The sequence below is a fragment of the Balaenoptera borealis genome, assembly GCF_965194805.1.
Source record: "Balaenoptera borealis genome assembly, chromosome: 14".
Taxonomy (NCBI): Eukaryota; Metazoa; Chordata; class Mammalia; order Artiodactyla; family Balaenopteridae; genus Balaenoptera; species Balaenoptera borealis.
The window spans coordinates 79,483,449-79,502,040 of NC_138875.1; the positions used below are offsets into that span (position 1 = coordinate 79,483,449).

General features: G+C 44.2%; 1 protein-coding gene across 44 annotated transcripts in view; it reads right to left on the bottom strand.

The window, feature by feature from the left end:
* The window catches only part of SPRING1 (SREBF pathway regulator in golgi 1), a 319,961-nt gene that overhangs the window by 288,974 nt on the left and 12,395 nt on the right, over window positions 1-18,592 (bottom strand). For 32 of the 44 annotated variants that reach the window (XR_014234477.1, XR_014234478.1, XR_014234479.1 and 29 more), the window contains exons 3-4: window positions 17,361-17,512; window positions 16,848-16,961 (exon numbers count right to left, since the gene is read on the bottom strand). Coding sequence is in view for 36 of the 44 variants with exons in the window: in XM_082355754.1 (XP_082211880.1) it covers window positions 16,848-16,961; window positions 17,361-17,512 (266 nt within the window). In the remaining 8 variants the exon portion in view is untranslated. The other 12 variants (XM_082355758.1, XM_082355747.1, XM_082355753.1 and 9 more) reach the window with 9 other exon arrangements.

Sequence of the window (18,592 nt, forward strand, 5' to 3'; positions counted from 1 at the left end):
TGTCGGCTTGGGGGTGGCAGAGACATTCTAGACACCCCCTTCCATTTTTCGCCCAGCCTCACTGGTACATGCTTATCTGCCTTTGTTTGTGTGGAGTAGCTTGAAGGGTCCTTATTCATCCAGGACAAAACTGCTTTACGAGGGTAAAGAAAAACTCTACTGTTGGAAACATTCCCAGCATCCCCCTTATAACAAGGCCCCTCTGCCAATCGGCCCCTTGAAGAAGGAACTGGGGAGGCAGAGCTGGGGGTGACCGGCAGATAGGAGAAGGGCCCTGCCTACAGATGCTGCACAGGCCTTTCAGAATCAGAGGACAATGCGTGTGTGTCCCACAGACTCGCAAACCGCCATGGGCAGGACTGGGGTCCTGCAGCGTAGACCACAGAGGGCTCAAGCAGACCACTAACTTAGGGCATCTGAACAAGGAAACCATAGACTGCTGCCAAGTGGCCAGTCTTTTAGCTTAGTCCAAACCCCTCATTTCACATTTTGGATCCACTCAGCTGCACTGCCCACTAGAAGCTTCTGAAGGTAAAGGGGCTTAACAGCTTGTTCACCAGCCTGAAAGTCACAGAATCATAGCAACTCAGGGTTGGAAGATGGAAATGAATATTTGCTGAACGTGGCATGTGCAAGAAACTTTACATAATCTATTTAAGCCAAAAAGAGCCTGTGAGGAGGGTACTGTCACGCCTGTCTTACAAATATGAAAACCAAGCTCCAGAGCAACTAAGTATTAGGGTAAAATGACGCTACTCGTCAGGGGCAGAATTGGAGATTAAGCTCAGGTCTTTCTGGCTGAGCCTGGCTCTCCACTCTGGCTTCCACTTCCTCCGTGGGGATCCCAAGCACAACACCTCTCCCCAACACACACACCAGCCCTTTGCAAAGCTTCTTGTACACATTTTAAAAACAGCTTTATTGGGACATAATATAAATATAAAATGCACACCTATTTCAAGTGTATTCTTAGTATATTTCTTAGTATATTCAGAGTTGTGCAGCCACCCCAACATGTGTTGTAATGGAATTATACAACATGTGGTCTTTGGGGACTGGCTTCTTTCACTCAGCATCATGTTTTCAAGGGTCGTCCATGCTGTAGGCCTGTGTCAGTACCTCATTCCTTTCTATGGCTGAACCATATTCCGTCGTATGGATAGTCCACATTTTTGTTTACCCATTCATCTTTTGACAGGCATTTGGACTGTTTCCACTTTTTGGCTGTTGTGAACAACACTGGTATGAATATCTGTGTAAGTGTTTTTCTGCACATTTTTTTAAAAATCACATTTTTACTCCTTTTATTAAAGGTTGAAAGTTATAAACACCTGTTCTCTCATTGAACAACACTGCAAATATTTGTTGAAATGACGAGGCATTTATGACAGGAGAAGCAGCTGGATGTGGTGAAAAGAAAGTAGGTCAGGAGCCAGGGCACAGAATTTATTTTTTTCATTCATTCAATAAAGACCTATTAAAATACACTATAAGGCATTATACTGGGTTCTAATGATTTTACATCCTGACTATTCTATCATTCATTAAAAGAAAAGTTTTTGCCCATTCTGTCCTAGAAAACAAAGGTCAGTCATTTATCTTTCCAAGGCCTCACTCTCATCAGCAAAGTGGGGACAATACATACACCTGGGTATAGCTGGGAGGGCTGGGAGAAGAAGGTATAATGATACACCTGACAGTCCTAGACTATCAGGGACTCAACAAATATGATAATATGACCCATATGACAAGAGAAATGACTTGCATTCATTTTCCTTTCCTCACCTAAGGTAAAGTATTGCTTTCTACTCAATGATGAAATGTTTCACACACCAGGAACTGCCTGTAGAATGAGAAACACACAAGCTTCCCTGCCTTATAGAAAACAGATTTGGTTTTCATAAGTGGTTGAATCTTTAAATGCTACCTCCAAAGGTGGAAAAACCTTTTAAAGCAACAGAAGTAGGTCAGAATGAAAACAATTAGTTGGTACCTGACAATCTACCACGGAGAAGGGAAAAAAGGAAAAGACCTTCCACAGAACGTTCAAGTTCCTGGCATTGCACTTTCCCATCTTTGCCAGAAGATGGCGACGTGGTCCCACAAGGTTGCATTAGTGCAACGTTGGCAATGGAATCACAGGGACAAAGGGCACCTGAAGTTGTGCTGCTTGGAAACTTGTTCACCTTGTCAATTGCACTGCAGAGGTCTGGGCATCACTAAGCACATTCCACGGGAGAAAAAGAGACATGAGGAACAATGATGTGTTTACAAAGGCTACAGGGATCTGACGAAATTTGCAAATGGCTTGAGGTCTAACTCCAGATATCACCAGAATAAAGTTATTGGGGGTAGAGTTAGGGATAAGGGCATTAAAACATTGTGCAAGTTAGTATCAAATAATTATCCCTTTATGTTACATCTATTCCAAGGAATATTATCATTCATTAAAAATCAAGTGGTGGGCTTCCCTGGTGGCGCAGTGGTTGAGAATCTGCCTGCCAATGCAGGGGACACGGGTTCGAGCCCTGGTCTGGGAAGATCCCACATGCCGCGGAGCAACTCGGCCCGTGAGCCACAATTACTGAGCCTGCGCGTCTGGAGCCTGTGCTCCGCAACAAGAGAGGCCGCGATAAGGAGAGGCCCGCGCGCTGCGATGAAGAGTGGCCCCCACTTGCCGCAACTAGAGAAGGCCCTCACACAGAAATTAAGACCCAACACAGCCATAAATAAATAAAATAAATAAATAAAGATACATGAAATCGCTAAAATTAAAAAAAAAGGGACATGCTCACCATCCATCCTTTAAAAAAAAAAAAATCAAGTGGTATTAGATATGACACCACAAGCACAAGCAACCAAAGAAAAATTAGTTAAATTGAACTTCATCAAAATTACAACTTTTATGCTTTAAAGAACACCATCAAGAAAGTGAAATGTCAACCCACAGAATGGGAGAAATGTTTGCAAATCATGAACCCGATAAGGGGCTCATATCCAAAATATATAAAGAACTCGAACAATTCAAGAATAAAAAGACAACCCAATTTTAAAATGGGCAAAGAATTAGGATAGACATCTCTCTAAAGAAGATGTCCACGTGGCCACTAAGCACATGAAGAGACGTTCAACATCATTAGCCATCAGGGATATGCTAAGTCAAAAGCCACAATGAGATACCACTTCATCAGCACTAGGATGGCTGCAATCAAAAGGACAGACAATGACAAGTCTTAGCAAGGACGTGGAGTAATTAGAATCCTCATACACTGCTGGTGGGAATGTGAAATGGTACAATTGCTTTGAAAAACAGTCTGGCAGTTCCTCAAAAGATGAAACAGAGTTACCATATAACCCAGTAATTCCACTTCTAGGTATATGCCTAGAACAGAAAGTGTATGTCCGCACAAAACTTATACACAAATGTTCACAGCAACATTATCCACAATAACCAAAAAGTGGAAACAACCCAAATGCCCATCAACTGATGAATGGATAAGCAAATGTGGTCTATTCATATGATGGTATACTATTTAGCCATAAAAAGGAATGAAGTACTGAGACATGTTACAACATGAGTGAACTTTGAAAACATGCTAAGTGAAAGAAGTTAGTAACAAGAGACTACATACTGTATGATTCTATTTATATGAAATATCCATTAATAGGTCAATCCATAGAGACAGAAGGTAAATTAATTGTTGCCACAGGCTGGCAGGGAGGAAGAAAGAGGAGTGACTGCCAACAAGTATGGGGTTTCTTTTGGGGAGATGAAAATGTTCTGGAATTAGTGGTAGTGTCTGCATAACCTTGTGAATAGGAAAAATTACTGAACTGTATACTTAAAAAGGGTGAACTGTATGGTGTATGAGTATTTCAACTAAAAAATAAATTTTTAAAAAAGAACAAAGTACTGATACATGCTATAATTGGACAAACCATGAAAACATGGTGCTTTCATGTTTGTGAAAGGAACCAGTCACAAAAGATCACATACTGTATGATTACATTTATATGAAATGTCCAGAATAGGCAAATCTACAGACAGAAAGTAGATTAGTGGTCATCTAGGGCTGGAAGGATTGGGGGGAAATGGGAGGGCAATAGCTAACGGGTATGGGACTTCCTTCTGGGGTGATGAAAATGTTCTAAAATTGACTGTGGTGATGGTTGCACAATTCTGTGAATATACTAAAATCACTGAATTGTACACTTTAAATGGGTGAACTGCATGGTAAGTGAATTGTATCTCAACAAAGCTGCTACAAAAAATAGAGTTCCAGGGCTGCTGGGTCACACAATGGGGAAGGGGCAAGGGGTGGCGTGGAACACACCATTCTCTTTGTTACCAAATGAATGATGCCCCCTGGAGTTGTGAAATGAAATGTGGGCCTTCACCCACCTCCCTGAATCAATGCATTCTTGGTGGGCAGTGACCTTGGTTCCGTAACTCCACAGCCAGCCTGGCATGCAGGCCACTTTCTCTGCCTTGTGATCCCCAAATCAGATGTCAAAGCCCCATTCGAGGGCCATTCATTTGGTTACAAAATGGTAAAATAGGATCACAATTTTCTTTTTTGTTAAATATATTAATATATGTGCATGTGTATGAAAAGAGATACACACCAAATAATGGTTATCTACAAATGGAAGGATTATGAAGGCTTCTATTCTCTTTACTTCTCTAATTTTCTATAATGCAATATGTCACTTTATAATTAGGAAAAATTAGAAAAATGCATATATGTGTATATGCATTAACTGTGTTGCTGTCTCACAACTGCATGTCGGCATTCTATTTTAAACTGGTTCTAATTTAATTTGTTTTACTAATCAGTACTACATACAAATACACAGAGTTTCCTCAAATCCTTTTTGCAAAGAAACAAGCTATACTAGTGTAGGTCTATGAATGAGGTGGAACTAAATAAATGGTTCCTGGATGTCCAAGCATAAAAGACTTTCTCTGGAAACCCAAAGTGACAGTTTATCCTAAGGGGGACGGTAGCATTGACACCTAAGAATGTTTAGGTACTATGTTCCCAAAACCAGAGGCTCAGGATCAACTCGATTTTAAATTCCAGAAGACTGTCTTCCAGTTCTCTGTACTCCCTAGCACAGAGCTAAGCACACAGTAAATGCCAAGTAAATACGTGCTGAATGAATGACTGGGGCTGGCAATTCCCCGTCATCACCATTCAAGGGGCAACGAAGTTTAACCCAGGGTTTCTCCACCTCAACACTGTGGACAGTGGGGGCTGTGCCTCAATTAGAGGCCAACAGTACTTCTACACACACACTTCGTGACAATCAAAACTGTCTTCACACATTGGCTTATGTCCCCCGGGGGGCAAAATCTCCCTGCACTTAAACACCACAGGTTCAAAGCAGCACTTTTCAGGTCTTGAAGCTACCAACTAGAATCCTGGAATGCCAGGGCTGGAAGGACCCTCATACGTGCTCCCATGTACACTTTCACAGATGGGCAAACAGGCCCAGAAAAAAAGAGACACACTGGAGCCAAGATGACTCCAGCAATACAGCTCAGTGTTGCTCCCTACCCCGTGCTGTCCTTCGGGTTTGCGTAGTAACTCAGCATCATTTCCTTCAAGGATTTTATCAGTCAGTGAGGGCCGTCGTAACAAAATACCACAGACTGGGGAGCTAAAACGGCAGGAATTTATTCTCTCGCGGTTCTGGAGGCTGGAAGTCCGAGATCAAGGTGTCAGTAGGTTTGTTTCTCCTGAGGCCCTCCTTGGCTTGCAGACAGCTGCCTTCTTAAAGCCCTGGTGTCTCTCCCTCTTCTTAGAAGGACACAGTCCTATTAGATTAGAAGCCACCCTCACAGCTTCACTTTAACTTAATCACCTCTTCAAAGGCCTTTTCTCTAAATAGGTTACATTCTGATGCACTGGGGTTGGGAATTCAGCATACGGATTTTGGGAGGAGACAATTCAGCCCATTATAAGGACTCTGCTCAGTGGGAAAAAGAATGTTAAGATAGAGCCCTCTCACCTGGGTTGTGCTGAAAGGCTAAGATCCCCTTTCAATGCATTATTCAAAAACCCTTCCTGGCAGGACTAGCAGCGAGGTGAAACATTCTGCTTAAATCAAGGATGATCCAAACCCAAGGTCAAACAGCAAGCTTCAGAGCAAATAACCCCTCCTCCATCTAGGACCTCCTTCTCAGCGCTCAGAGCCCAGTATGGCACTTACTACATCACAGGGGCTAAAAGTCCAGGTCCAAGAGCAAAAAAAGATCTGGGTCCCGTCACTATCCTGGTTTAAACCACTAAGACAGTGTTCCCCTACACGAAGAAATTAATCTGAGTTTGTTTTTTTAGAATGAGGATAAAAAGACCTACTACCTCATAAGCGTGGTTGTTAGGATTAAATAAGAGGTGTTTAGCGCCAGAAATGATAGGAAGACAGTCGCTGCTATCAGAGTGTGCCTAGGCTGGGCCCACGTGCACCTTCCAGGGCTCTGAAGTTGGCATCTAACGGTATAACCTGGAGCAAAATTTAACCTGAGCATCAGAGCCTTGCTCTTAAAATGAAGATGAGAAAGAATACCGGCCTCAGAAGACAGTGCCATGTGAAAGTGATGGTGCAAATGTTTTTTGTCTGGGTAGGAATGGTCAAGAGACTATTCTACATTTTGCCTCGGTGAACGGGAGAGGAGGAAGAAGGGGGCAGTCACGGGCACTGAGTTAAGCCTGGGGTCTTCGAGGGCACCAGCAGCAGATCTATTTCCTTCTCCTTGCAATGGATACTCTCCTGAGTCCCTGTGCACAAAATCGACAAGCCCCGGGAAAGAGTCTTGGTTTGTCATCACTACCAGATGGTCCTTCATTGTCTTAGGGAGAGGGAATCCACTCAGGCACAGGTCCCACAGTCTCCCGACAAGGACTATGCTGAGGACAGAAAACCTAAGGAATTGGTGCCGCCAAGTGGCACAGAGAGCAACTGCTCTTTGTGCCCCTGGCACCTCCTTCTTCTCTCCTCTCCCCTTCCTCTTCCTCCCATCTATCTCTCTTCCCCCTTCTTTCCTTGAAAGAGTGCCCACGACCATCGTTTAATTCAGTGGCCATCCTTGAGGGTCTGAAAAGGCTGTGGTGAAAAGACAGGGCTTTAAGATCATATTGGACCTGACTCCGTAGTTCCTCCCTGCGCTAAATCAGGTCAATGAGCTTATTTGTGTCAAATAAATGAGCCCGGCTGACGGCTAAGCAGCTGCAAGACTATTTATCTCAGGCCTCCAAGCTGGCACTCAGCAGGCTGCAGGCAAAGCTCAGGAGGGGCACGGGTGTCAGGGCCTGAGCTCTCGGAGCACGCCCTGGATTGCTGCCCAGACAAAAACCTCCTGAGAGAAACTGAGTCCAGCACGTGTGTTGGGGGGTGGGGGAGAGATGGGGCGAGACTCTAGGCCTCTGAAACTATGGAGGTGAGCAGAGAGGATTCCAGCTCCAAATAGCAGCCCACGGAGCATCTGGGAACATCTTTAGAAAATGACATCCCTCCTGCCCTCAAAAACCATCATATGGGCCACAAACTTGACAAAGCAGAGCTGGCTTCTGGGGAAACCTGGCTGCTTTGAGCTCAGCTCATCCTTTCCCCAAACCAGACATCCAGAAAGACGGTACCCATGTGTCCTTCCCAGCCATTTTATATACTTTTTTATTTTTTTAATTCTGCAGTTAGTGATTCACTGAAATGAATGACATACTTCAGAGATTTGGAGTGGGGCTCCCCCCATCTTTTTCTCTTAGCTCTCTCAGGAAAGTGACATTCTGCCGTGACAGGCTTTGACCTCAGCACATTTCCTGCAGGTCAACTCTGGCTGAAATAGAATGTCTGTAACTTATTTGTGAAGAACACAAAGACTTGTCTCCCCACTGTGTAAAAATCAGACAGAAAAGGGATGCAGAAATGCAATGACAAACTTGTATGCATTTCTAAAAGGGCTTTCAATCCTACCCTGGCTTTATTTTAGAGGCCAGATGACACAATTAAAATGTGTACTTTAAAAAAAATAAATAAATAAAAATAAAAAAATTAAAAATAAATAAAATGTGTACTTTTCCCGCTCTGTAAATTAATTAGCTATAGTTGGGTTAAGCCAACACAACAAGAACTGTTTTAAAATATTATGTACAGCAGGATTCTACCTTTATTTATGTACTAACACAAAATACACATTCATGTACGAAAAAAAGATAACTTTACATAAAAACTTTAATTAGTGGTTATCTTTGGGGGCTGGGGATCTGACTATTGTGGTACAATTTAGTATCTTTGTAATTTTCTATTATTTTAAAATGTAATTCCCTACATTTTCAGGTTTCTGCCTAGTAATCACGAAAGAAATGAAAGGGAAACCTTTCACTGAGCGATGACTACAGAAGCCCTTAATAGGACTTCCAAGATGCTCTGAGCATCTCAGGTTAAGCATGCCTAAATAATTTAGCACTGTATTAAGGTATAGCTACAGAGCACATTCTGGGCTTCCCTGCCAAAAGACAGCTGTTTTTATGATGGAAAACACAGCAGCTGTCTTCACAGGTGCAGAGCAGCAATACATAATAAGTTGGTCCCAGCAGAGAAGAATATGGTCTCTATTTAAAATCCGAGGAGAAAAAGGCAAAAAATGGTGAGCCCCAGTTGAAATCTTCAAGAGAAAAGGGGAAGCCCTGATTTGAAGAAAACAGGCTCCAGATGGCTGGTTTCCACTTACCCAGTGAAAATCAAAGCCAAGGACCAAGTCGCTGGGCTCTGGTCTTGCTTTAACACGCGGCAGGATCTTTGGCACAAAAATCAGAATTTTGGATCTGCAAGATACCTTAGCAATCACCCTCCTTTGACAAATGAGGAAACCAAAGCCAGAAGAGGTTAATGTACTCAAGGCCATTAATGCCTGTGCTCTCATCAGTAAAATTAGGATGCTACTCACAGACTTCATTCTGCTGTTACACTTATAAACACACACACTCCTCCTCAGTAATAGTGACATGTGACCAACACAGTCTGAAATCTTGAATTTAACTGATAGCCAACACCACTTTTTCTCATTTAGCAAACACTTCTGATTTTGATAATCCGGATGTAAGCTGACCAGAGCTTGCCTACTCTATGCTGCATAAAAAAATGTATGAATTTAGAAAGTCCAAAGACCTGAGGAACTACTGACCCTACCAAAAACTTGTAAAGTACCCACTTAGAAATAAAATGCATTTCTAGCAGTGATATGTTTTGGTTCCTCCGAGCCCACAGACTGTGCAGTCCTGAGAAACAATACAGCTGGACCCCTGTCCAAACATTTGACTGACTGCAGGGCCCGCTGGTTGTAACTGGCCAGTTGCTCTGTTTAATATTAAAGGCTGTACTTCTATTTTTAAAAAGTCCAGCAGTTCAGCTCTAACAGCAGACATGAATCGAGTTGTACGCTTGAAGGTACGTGGCGAGGGGCTGCCGGGACACGGAGTCGGCCACACAAACACAACCCCTGTTGTTCCCCACTCAGGCCCTCGGGGGCCACCTGTTCCTCTTCGTGTCTGTGTAAGCTGACTGGACGCTGAATGTTGCAGACGTGTGACTGAGCGAAAACGGGGATCCCGGTACCCAAAACTGTCCTCACACCATGACAACACACTATGCAACAAGAGTCCACACAGGCAAAGGGCCCGGAAGGCAATGCACTGATGCCACAGAGTCAGGAAAAGTGCTGTGTAGGAAAGAACTCTCACAATCCCACTGGCTTCTTTTTTCTTTTAATTATTTCTACTTACTTATGTGGTACCTTTTTAGAGTAGAATGACCAGTTTTCCAAATGGAATCTGTAGTGACTCATTTCCCCTCGCCCCACCCCCAAAGGCCCTCCTTGCAAAGAGCTACTGTAGGGGGATGGGGAGGGCAGATCTGCCAGGAGGGGAGGGGGCTCTCTCTAAACCCGGTCATTCTGCCCACGGGAGGGTGTCTGCACTTGGATTTTGTCAGCGCGCGAGGGACGCTGCCGCAGAGTAACAGTGCCATTCCTGGAGGCAGCACTGGGCTGGTAGAGACCAGGGAGGAAGCAGCACGTCCTGTGGGATTCCAGGGTAATTTAATCAGCAGCACTTGCGCACGGCAGAAGGCAAGGGCAGCGAAATAATCAAGACGGCTCTCAGCTCCTGGTAGTTTTTCTGTTTAACCGAAGGGGGTAAAATGTGACCCGAGAGTAGGGCCTCTGCCTCGGCCGGCACTGCTGATGCGTGGAGCTGGATGACTCTGTGTCGTGGGGGCAGTGGTGGGCTCCACCCACTACACATACCGCCTGCCCTCAGTTGTGATAAGAATGTCTCAGACATTGCCAACTGTTCCCTGGGGGCAAAACTGCCCCCATTTGCTGCCCTAGATCAACTGGAAAAGTTAGTTAACAAGTGAGCCACTTGATTCTGAGTAATGCAGGGTTGAAAAAAACAAGAAAAGGGGTTTAAGGCCTCCTTCAGTGAAGAACGCTCTGTAAGAAAAAGACCAACAAAAGAAAAACTGGCCAAGGTCAAGAAGAGCAGTTTACCACATGTGAAAGATAAACACCCAATCAAAATATGGGAAGAAATTAAATATCAATTAGAACACAGAGATCCATTAGCAAAAAGAGTTAAAAAATGATACCAAGGGGTTCTTAGGTATATGACAAAAGACACTCCCCACATACTTTATTTATTTTGTTTATTTTTGGCTGTGTCAGGTCTTAGTTGTGGCACACGGGGTCTTTCGTTGAGGTGCGCGGGCTTCTCCCTAGTAGTGGCGTGCAGGTTTTCTCTTCTCTAGTTGTGGCGCGCAGGCTCCAGGGCGTGTGGGCTCTGTAGTTTGCGGCACGCAGGCTCTTTAGTTGAGGCTTGCGAGCTTAGTAGTTGTGGCGCGCGGTCTTAGTTGCCCCACGGCATGTGGGATCTTAGTTCCCTGACCAGGGATCAAGCCTGCGTCCCCTGCATTGTAAGGCGGATCCTTTACCACTGGACCACCGGGGAAGTCCCACTCCCCACATAATTTAGGTGGGAGTATAAATTGGTGAAAATCATTCACAAATAAACATACAAACGTGTATGTGAAAGCATATCATCAGTGCATTATTTGTAGCAGCCAAAAAATAAAAAAAAAAAAACAGTAATAAGCTAAATGACCTCAGCAGGGATTAATAACATTACGGTATATCCATGAAACCGACACCAGGTGGTCACTAAAAATTATTAGATAGGCCTATATGTCACATAGAAGGATGTCCATCAGAGGATTGCTTTCAAGAAGAAAAAGTATTCTCATATCTGCCTAGAAAGTCATGAGGGAAGAGAAAAAAAACGGGCTGATCTCTAGGTTGCATGATTTTAGGTCATTATTACTTTCATCTTGACACATTTCTGAATTACCTGCATTTTAAAAATTATCTTTAGCATGAGTTCTTCTAAAAATAGTTGTAAAAATAATACCTAGAACTCTGTAGTTGCCACCCTTCCACCCAAGGGGCCCACCCATCCCCACCTTGCCAACTACGTGATGTCAGACCCCCACTGGACTGCAGATGTGGACTTCATGCCCAGCACTGGGCCTTTACTCACTCCAACACCTCACAACAACCCCACGAGGAGCAGATGCGATCCCATATCACAGAGCAGGGCCTGGGACTCAGAAGAGGAAAGACTACCCAAGGCCATGCCTTAATAAGTAGGAGTTACTGACTGCGAGGCCGAATTCTCTCCAGCCTGTGAAGAGTAGACTAAATAACAGTAGAAATTAACACAACAGAGTAAAGTAACTATACTCTTATAACCATTAAAAAAAAAAAAAAAAAAAAGAGTAGACTAAATAAGCAACATCTCCGTTCATTTACAATCTACCTGCAAATCCCAACTATGGGAACAGCTTGCTCGGAACCTTGCACACAGCTCCCACAGCGCCTTTGCAGCCTCACCAACTGAGGCACTCCCTGGACAGCCTCCAAGTCAGCTCCGGGAGCAGGCCAAAAACTGAAAACCCTGCTCTAAAATCCTATCCCCCGCTTTTCCAAGAGCTGCTGAGCTCGCCCTCCGATGCCAGCCCCAGCGTCGCCAGGTCCAGGGCCACCCCAAGTCCCAGGCCCTGTGGAGGCAGCGCCTTTTTCTACAGAATGCTTCTTTCCCTGTTAGAACATATCTTATCTTTATTGCTCCAGCAACGAGCATGGCAATTAAGATTCAGAACTGAGGGAAATGCTTTGAATTACCCAACTACCTTTCACCCCAAACATAACAATTTAAAAAATTTTCTTCTAAACTAAAGGTGTTTTCATTCCTTCTCTGATCTTTTCTTAAAATCCGATGTGTATCATGCACTTTGCTAAGCTCTGGGCATACAAAACTACGACAAGGGCCCTAATTCTGGAAATCTTCAGTCAAAGGAGCCAGAAACAAACCAGAGAGGGGAGCAGGGAGGGGTCCAGGCTAGAAGCCTGGGGAGGCCCGTGACGTTCCACGTCCTTGGGTGGCTTCGTTACAGAGTCTGCAGTACCATGACTTTCCAAAACAGCGAACGTGCCTCTTAGGAGTACAGAAAAACATACTCTAGGGCTGAATGAAAATGACCTTTGGATTACTGACCCAATTTGGCTACTTATACCACCTCTCCCCTCCGCTGGCCTGGACAACCGAGATCTATATGCTCTCAGAGGAGTGTTTACAGATGAGTCAGTGTTGGAGCTGGCGAGGGGTGGTGGGAAGGACAGTGGACCCGGCGCCGGAGATGAAGGTCGTGTTTTGGTTCCGTCATGGGGCCCAGGGAAGTCACTTCACTCCATTTCTTCATCTATGAGGTGGGAACAAACGAGCTTAATTCTCTACCTAAGTTGCAGAGGCTGTGAAAGCAGTGAAAATGCAAAACGTGCTTGCCAATATTCAAATACAGAATAAACAGGTATGGCTGACCTTTGATATAAACTGTTTTCACAGTAAATCTACGTTATTGCCCAAGGGTTCAAATAAGCTCAAAGGAGAGGCTGGTCAGTGACAACTACCAGGAGACAGACGGAGTTACCAAAAGCAATGAGCTGGTGAAACATGCAGACGTGTCCATTACTTTCACACACAGTCTGATTTAGCACCAGTGAACACACACAGAATCTGAAAAACCTGATGCAAACTGAATAGATTTCCTGGGATCTAACATTAAAAACAACTGCCAGACAGTTCACCCTCTAAGAAAGTTGACTTAGGGGGACAAACTACTTTGGGAAGATAAGTGTAAGTAACAGGAGGGAGTTAAGGGAAACTATTCCATTGAATGGACTGCAGAAACATACAGGAAGGCAAACGTGGCCCAAGGAAAAAGCTCCACTGAAATAAAAATGCTGAAAGCGGGCTGTAAAGCTCGTGCTCTGCTCTGAGGGCAACCGCTGAACAACCGAAAAAGAACAAGGAAGACCCTGCCCAATACCAGGGTTAGTGAGGGGCTCTGGGAAAGAACAGTGTGCGGTAATGGACTCCGGAGAGCAAAGAGGGGCACGACGTCTTGATCTGAGGACCAAATACTCTCAGCCTTGACCAGAGAGGGTTAGTGTCATATTAGAAACACAGGACGCCTCCAGCATGTGGACCAGCAGCCTGCACATCCAATGTCCACGGAGGGTAGATGTGAGTCTCTTAGGGCACCCTGACAGAAACTTGAGTTTTGTTCTTCTTTGTAAATCATAGGGAAACCAAATGTCTGTACCCATCACATCTCCCGAAGCTGAAAGCGATAAAGGACGACCACTTACAGTCAGTTGCGAGATGTATCTCCACTGAGGAATCGCCTTAAGATGGGGTTTCCATGACAGAAGAGGAGGAGGCCGCCCAGCAGATGACTTTCCTGAGGCTCCCACTGTCCCACGGCTGAGCAGACCAGTCATTTCAACAGGGGCAGAGGAAACAAGAACAGAACCCTCCAGGACAACAAGGCAGAATTTCTGGTTAAAACGGTGCATGCACATAGGTAAACAAGCATATCCAAATACCACTAGGAAAAAACCTGAGAGCACATGGTGCCAGCTGCTAGAAAGTTGGCACAGGATGAGAAGGGAACAGCATCTGAGTTTCTAGACAATTTTAGATGTCAGGACACGGTGTTCAGGGCCCACTCTTGAAGATGCTGTTAAAACAAAACCAAGAACAAACCACTTCGAGAGAACATGCTTGTTCTAAGAGACCAAACATTTTATCTGGGTGAAGGGTCGATCTCACTCTTGAAACTCAAGAACACAAGAAAACAACAAGAACAATCTCCTTGAATATACTCAACTATCAAGGAATTTTCCTATAGGAAACACGAGAATTTTCCCACTACTCTAAAGAAGTCCAATAAATAACTTTACAGTGAAGGGCCCGAGGAGAACACACACAGATGCCCACAGGTCCCCGAGCAGCCGCAGAGCAGAGGCGTTCAGAGTGCTGATGCCTTCACCAGGTCGCCCACAGTCTTGTCTTTCTTGAATGTAACCCGCCGGCTGGCATTTCCAACTGCTTTACGGAACAAGTCCATCTGGTAAGCCCGGGGGCGAGTGAGGCCAAAGAGCACAGCACAAGAAGTGGTCAAGGTCAAGTCTTCTCCTGAAGACCAGAGAAGGGCTTCAGGCTACAAGTTCTTCAGCAGCGCATCCTCCCAGTGGGTTGAGTCTCCCTCACCGTCACGCGGGGAAGAGCTCGGGAGGGCTCTCTCCGTAGCAGTACTTTGCTATGGGATCCCTATAGGTGTTCTCATGCTGCACGCTCTGTTGGCAAAAGGGAAGAGAAGATCGCCGTGAGACAGAGCAGGATGGCGGCCGGCAGACGCTCCCTGCAGAAGCCCGGGTGAGTCCATCTCCAAATGTCACCAAAAGGGTCCAGGGCACTTTCTGGAGCAAAGGCAGATGCTCAGCACAGAATGCCAATGAAGGGCATGAAAATGGACATAGTGTCACCGCAGGACTGCTTCTTTTATGCACACTAGTGAGTTTTTTTTAACAACCTAGCTGTGACTAGGATAACTTGAGACAAAAAACTTTTCTCAAAGTATTTTAAGTCAGATTAAGATCCAATGGGTGTTTTGCACGTGACCCCGTGCTTCAAAGGAATTCAGTCCCCGGCACTGAACCCTGCAGAGATGAAGGAGATGCACTTCAAATTGCTTTCGTCAAGTTTTATGTACCTAAGGGCTGGTACACACGCTGAATCCCACAGTACTACACACGCTTCATCTGGCCAAGCAAAGTGCGATTTAACACAGACAATCATCCTTGGTGGCTAATTTTTCAGCAATTTGTTTTCATACAAGCAACTTGAGTTTCTGGCTAGTCTAGAATTCATTAATTAGCCTAAAACCAAGGCTAAACATCTAAATTGTAAGTATTAATCCAATTTACAGACATGCAGCCAAATCTTTTCTTTCTTGGGACACTTATAAAGGCAAATTGCCAACTGGTAAATTTCTCTTTACAATGAAAATGCAAAGTCTGAAATTTTAGCATCTTCACTCAAGTTTGGAAATAACTCCTGGGTTTTATCAGTTAAAGAAAGAAAATACTTGGCCTTTTCTAGCATTTCTCAGAATGAGAGTATGAATCAAAGTAAGTCATGGGTTCAGCCATCCTCCACATTTCCTTTAAAGACCATTCAAATGGAAAGCTCTTCCAACAAAACAAGGACATCAGGAATTTCTTCATTTTTCAAATGCTCATTATAATCCCTGAAACATTTACCCAGTGATGCTGAATGCTCTAAGAGCAGACCAGAGACATGAAGAGTGGTGTAAAACCCAAAGGCAGACTACAGAAATCTGGCAAAGGGTACAAGAGTTCCAGAGAATGACAAATGAGTCATTTATCTCAGACGGAGCCAGGACAATCTTGCAGACACCATGAATGGAAGCCAGAGGAAGAGCGCCCGTATGACAAACACGTCTGGTGATTTTACAAAGACAGCTCCAACAACCGCCAGATCACAAAGGCTGAGAGCAGAGGATGCGCGGAATGATGGAAAGGCAAAGACGTTCAGACGCTTTCAGCAGCTGGTGCCGTGTTTAGTGCCCAAGAGCAAAGCATTTAATGACAACATGCTGAAAAGTACTGAGAGCTTGGCAACCTACAGATTTACCTGTGTATTTTTCAACACCCACCTGCCCCATCCCCTTGAATCCTAAAATAAACCACAACTTTGTCCCAGAGTAAATTAGTACCCACTCTAACCGAGTGGTTGCTGGAAAGCCTTAAATTTCAGTCAAAGACAGAGGAGAGAACTTCTCTCAGGAATTGGACTATTAGGACTCCACCCAGACTTAAAAATAATTTTAAGCTTCCACTTAAAATACAGACAAGATAATCAGATAGGGAAGATGCAAGTTAGTCGGACCTTGATTTGATATAAATATTTTACATCCCTAACTTGTATAAATCTCATGTTCACATTCTAAATACAGTCAGCCCTCCATACCATGGGTTCCGCATCCGTGGATTCAACCAACCACGGGTCAAAAGTATTTGAAAAAACTCCAAGAAGTTCCAAAAAGCAAAACATGGTATTTACATTGTATTAGTTATTGTAAGTAATCTAGAGATGATTTAAAGCATACGGGAAGATGTAAGTAGGTAATAGGCAAATATTATGCCATTTTATATGAACATTTAGGGATTTGGGGTCCTGGAACCAATCACCCTCGGATACCAAGGGATGATGTACTATCAATCCACCAAAGCTCCACACAACTTCGTTTAAATCTCTTCTCCATTATCACCCCACCAAAAGCCCCCAGTGCATATTTTTGAGTTTTCCTGCAGACCCTGACTCCCCCCAGCAAATACCCCAGCTAGAGGCATCACAGCTTCTGACCTGGGATGAGGTCCTGCATTTAGCCAAACACAATTCAAAGTGATCTTCGACTGCCATGAAGAGGTTCTGGAATGCCACAGCTGCCCGGTTGAGGAAGCGCTCCAGGAGAAGTTGCTATGAAAACAAAAGTTAGTACCTGTAATAAATTCCTAACTCAGAAGCACAAGGTAACCTTGGAAATTTCTCCTAAACTAACGGACTGCTGATACGGGGAAGAGGAGGGGAAGGAGAGAGGGAGGGGAGCTCAAGTGAGCAGGAGGGCTGATGTTTTATTCTTCAGATATCTGATTAGGAATACAATGGCCTATTCTGCCAAAGAACCACTGGAGGAATTGGGAACCACCTCCTTTCCTTGTAGACAAAGGCTACCTCACAGCAGCCATTTCCGACACCGACAAGGTTCCCTTCTAAGTTCTATTTCCAAAAGAATCTCACAAGAAAATTCTAATGCTCCTCATGAAATGCAGGCGGAAAGAATAAAGGAGATGTAGCACAAGGAGCAACTCTCCATACCTTGTTGGGCTGCAGGCAGCAGGAGACACAGTACTCATAGGCGCTGCAGCAGCCATTGGACAAGCAGCCATCACAGCAGTACTGCTTTGTGCCAGGGACGTTGACGTTACAGCAGCCATTTACCAGCAAATCTTTCCTCTCACAAACGTAACCTGAAAGTCAGAGACTAACCTGAGTATAAACCCAGCAGTCCCCCCACCTGCCCACCAGGGGCGATCACGAGGCAGCAATGAAAGTCCTGCATGCAAAGAACATAAAGATGGAGTCTGGAGTCAGGGGCATCCTAAGGACCACAGAACCTGGAATCAGACAGTGTCTAATGAGAGCTTGCTTCCTGCATGCGGCAGTTTACAGGAAACATGGACTCCCATTTTATAAGTAGGCTATATATGTCCTAATCTACCTAAAATTACCTTTTAGTCTGCTGTCACATATTTGATGCAATCATCACATCGCCTATGTTTTCCTGTGCTAACCTATGCAAGCCAATTTTTCATCTATGCCTGGGGAAAAATGTCATTCTTTTTCAAAGAAAAATCTGAAAAGAGGAAAAAACCAAGGTTTTCACTCCTGAAAGTGAGATCCTTCTAGATTTAAAACAAACAAAAAACCTCCACATATACTTTTTACATTTAAATACCTTTTAAATACTTACCATTTATTTAGTAGTTTGAAGGATTTTTTAAAATAGTAGTCACACCTAACCTTTATAAACTGATTTAGGCTCCTTTTAATTATACATTGCAGGGATTCAACTACCCCTCAGCATTAGGGAATGAGAGTACTCTAATACCCAAGGAAGAAAAATCCTCCCAATTCCCTCCATTTATCATCTAAACACACCCCCTCCAACCTAGTTCATTCATTCATACTCAACTTTAAGAAAAGAATCTCCTCACAAAAGCTAATTTATTGTTCATAGCTGCTAAATACACATTTCTCTATATCCTTCTGGGAGTGGGACAGAAAAATGTAAGAATAAGTTCATTAGGGACACCACGTGGCCCATGGGAAACTCCCAGGTGCAGGCCCAGGCCCACAGGTACACACATGGGCCCACGGGTGCACACAGGTGCAGAGCAGCTGTTCCTCACATCATTCCATTATAAATGCCCCAGCTTCTTAATCCTCAGAGAATGAGACGTCGTGAAGCATGAGTTTGTTTTCAGAAACTACTCTAGAAAACAAGGTCTGTGCAAAAGCAGGAGGAACCATTAAAATAACAATGGAAG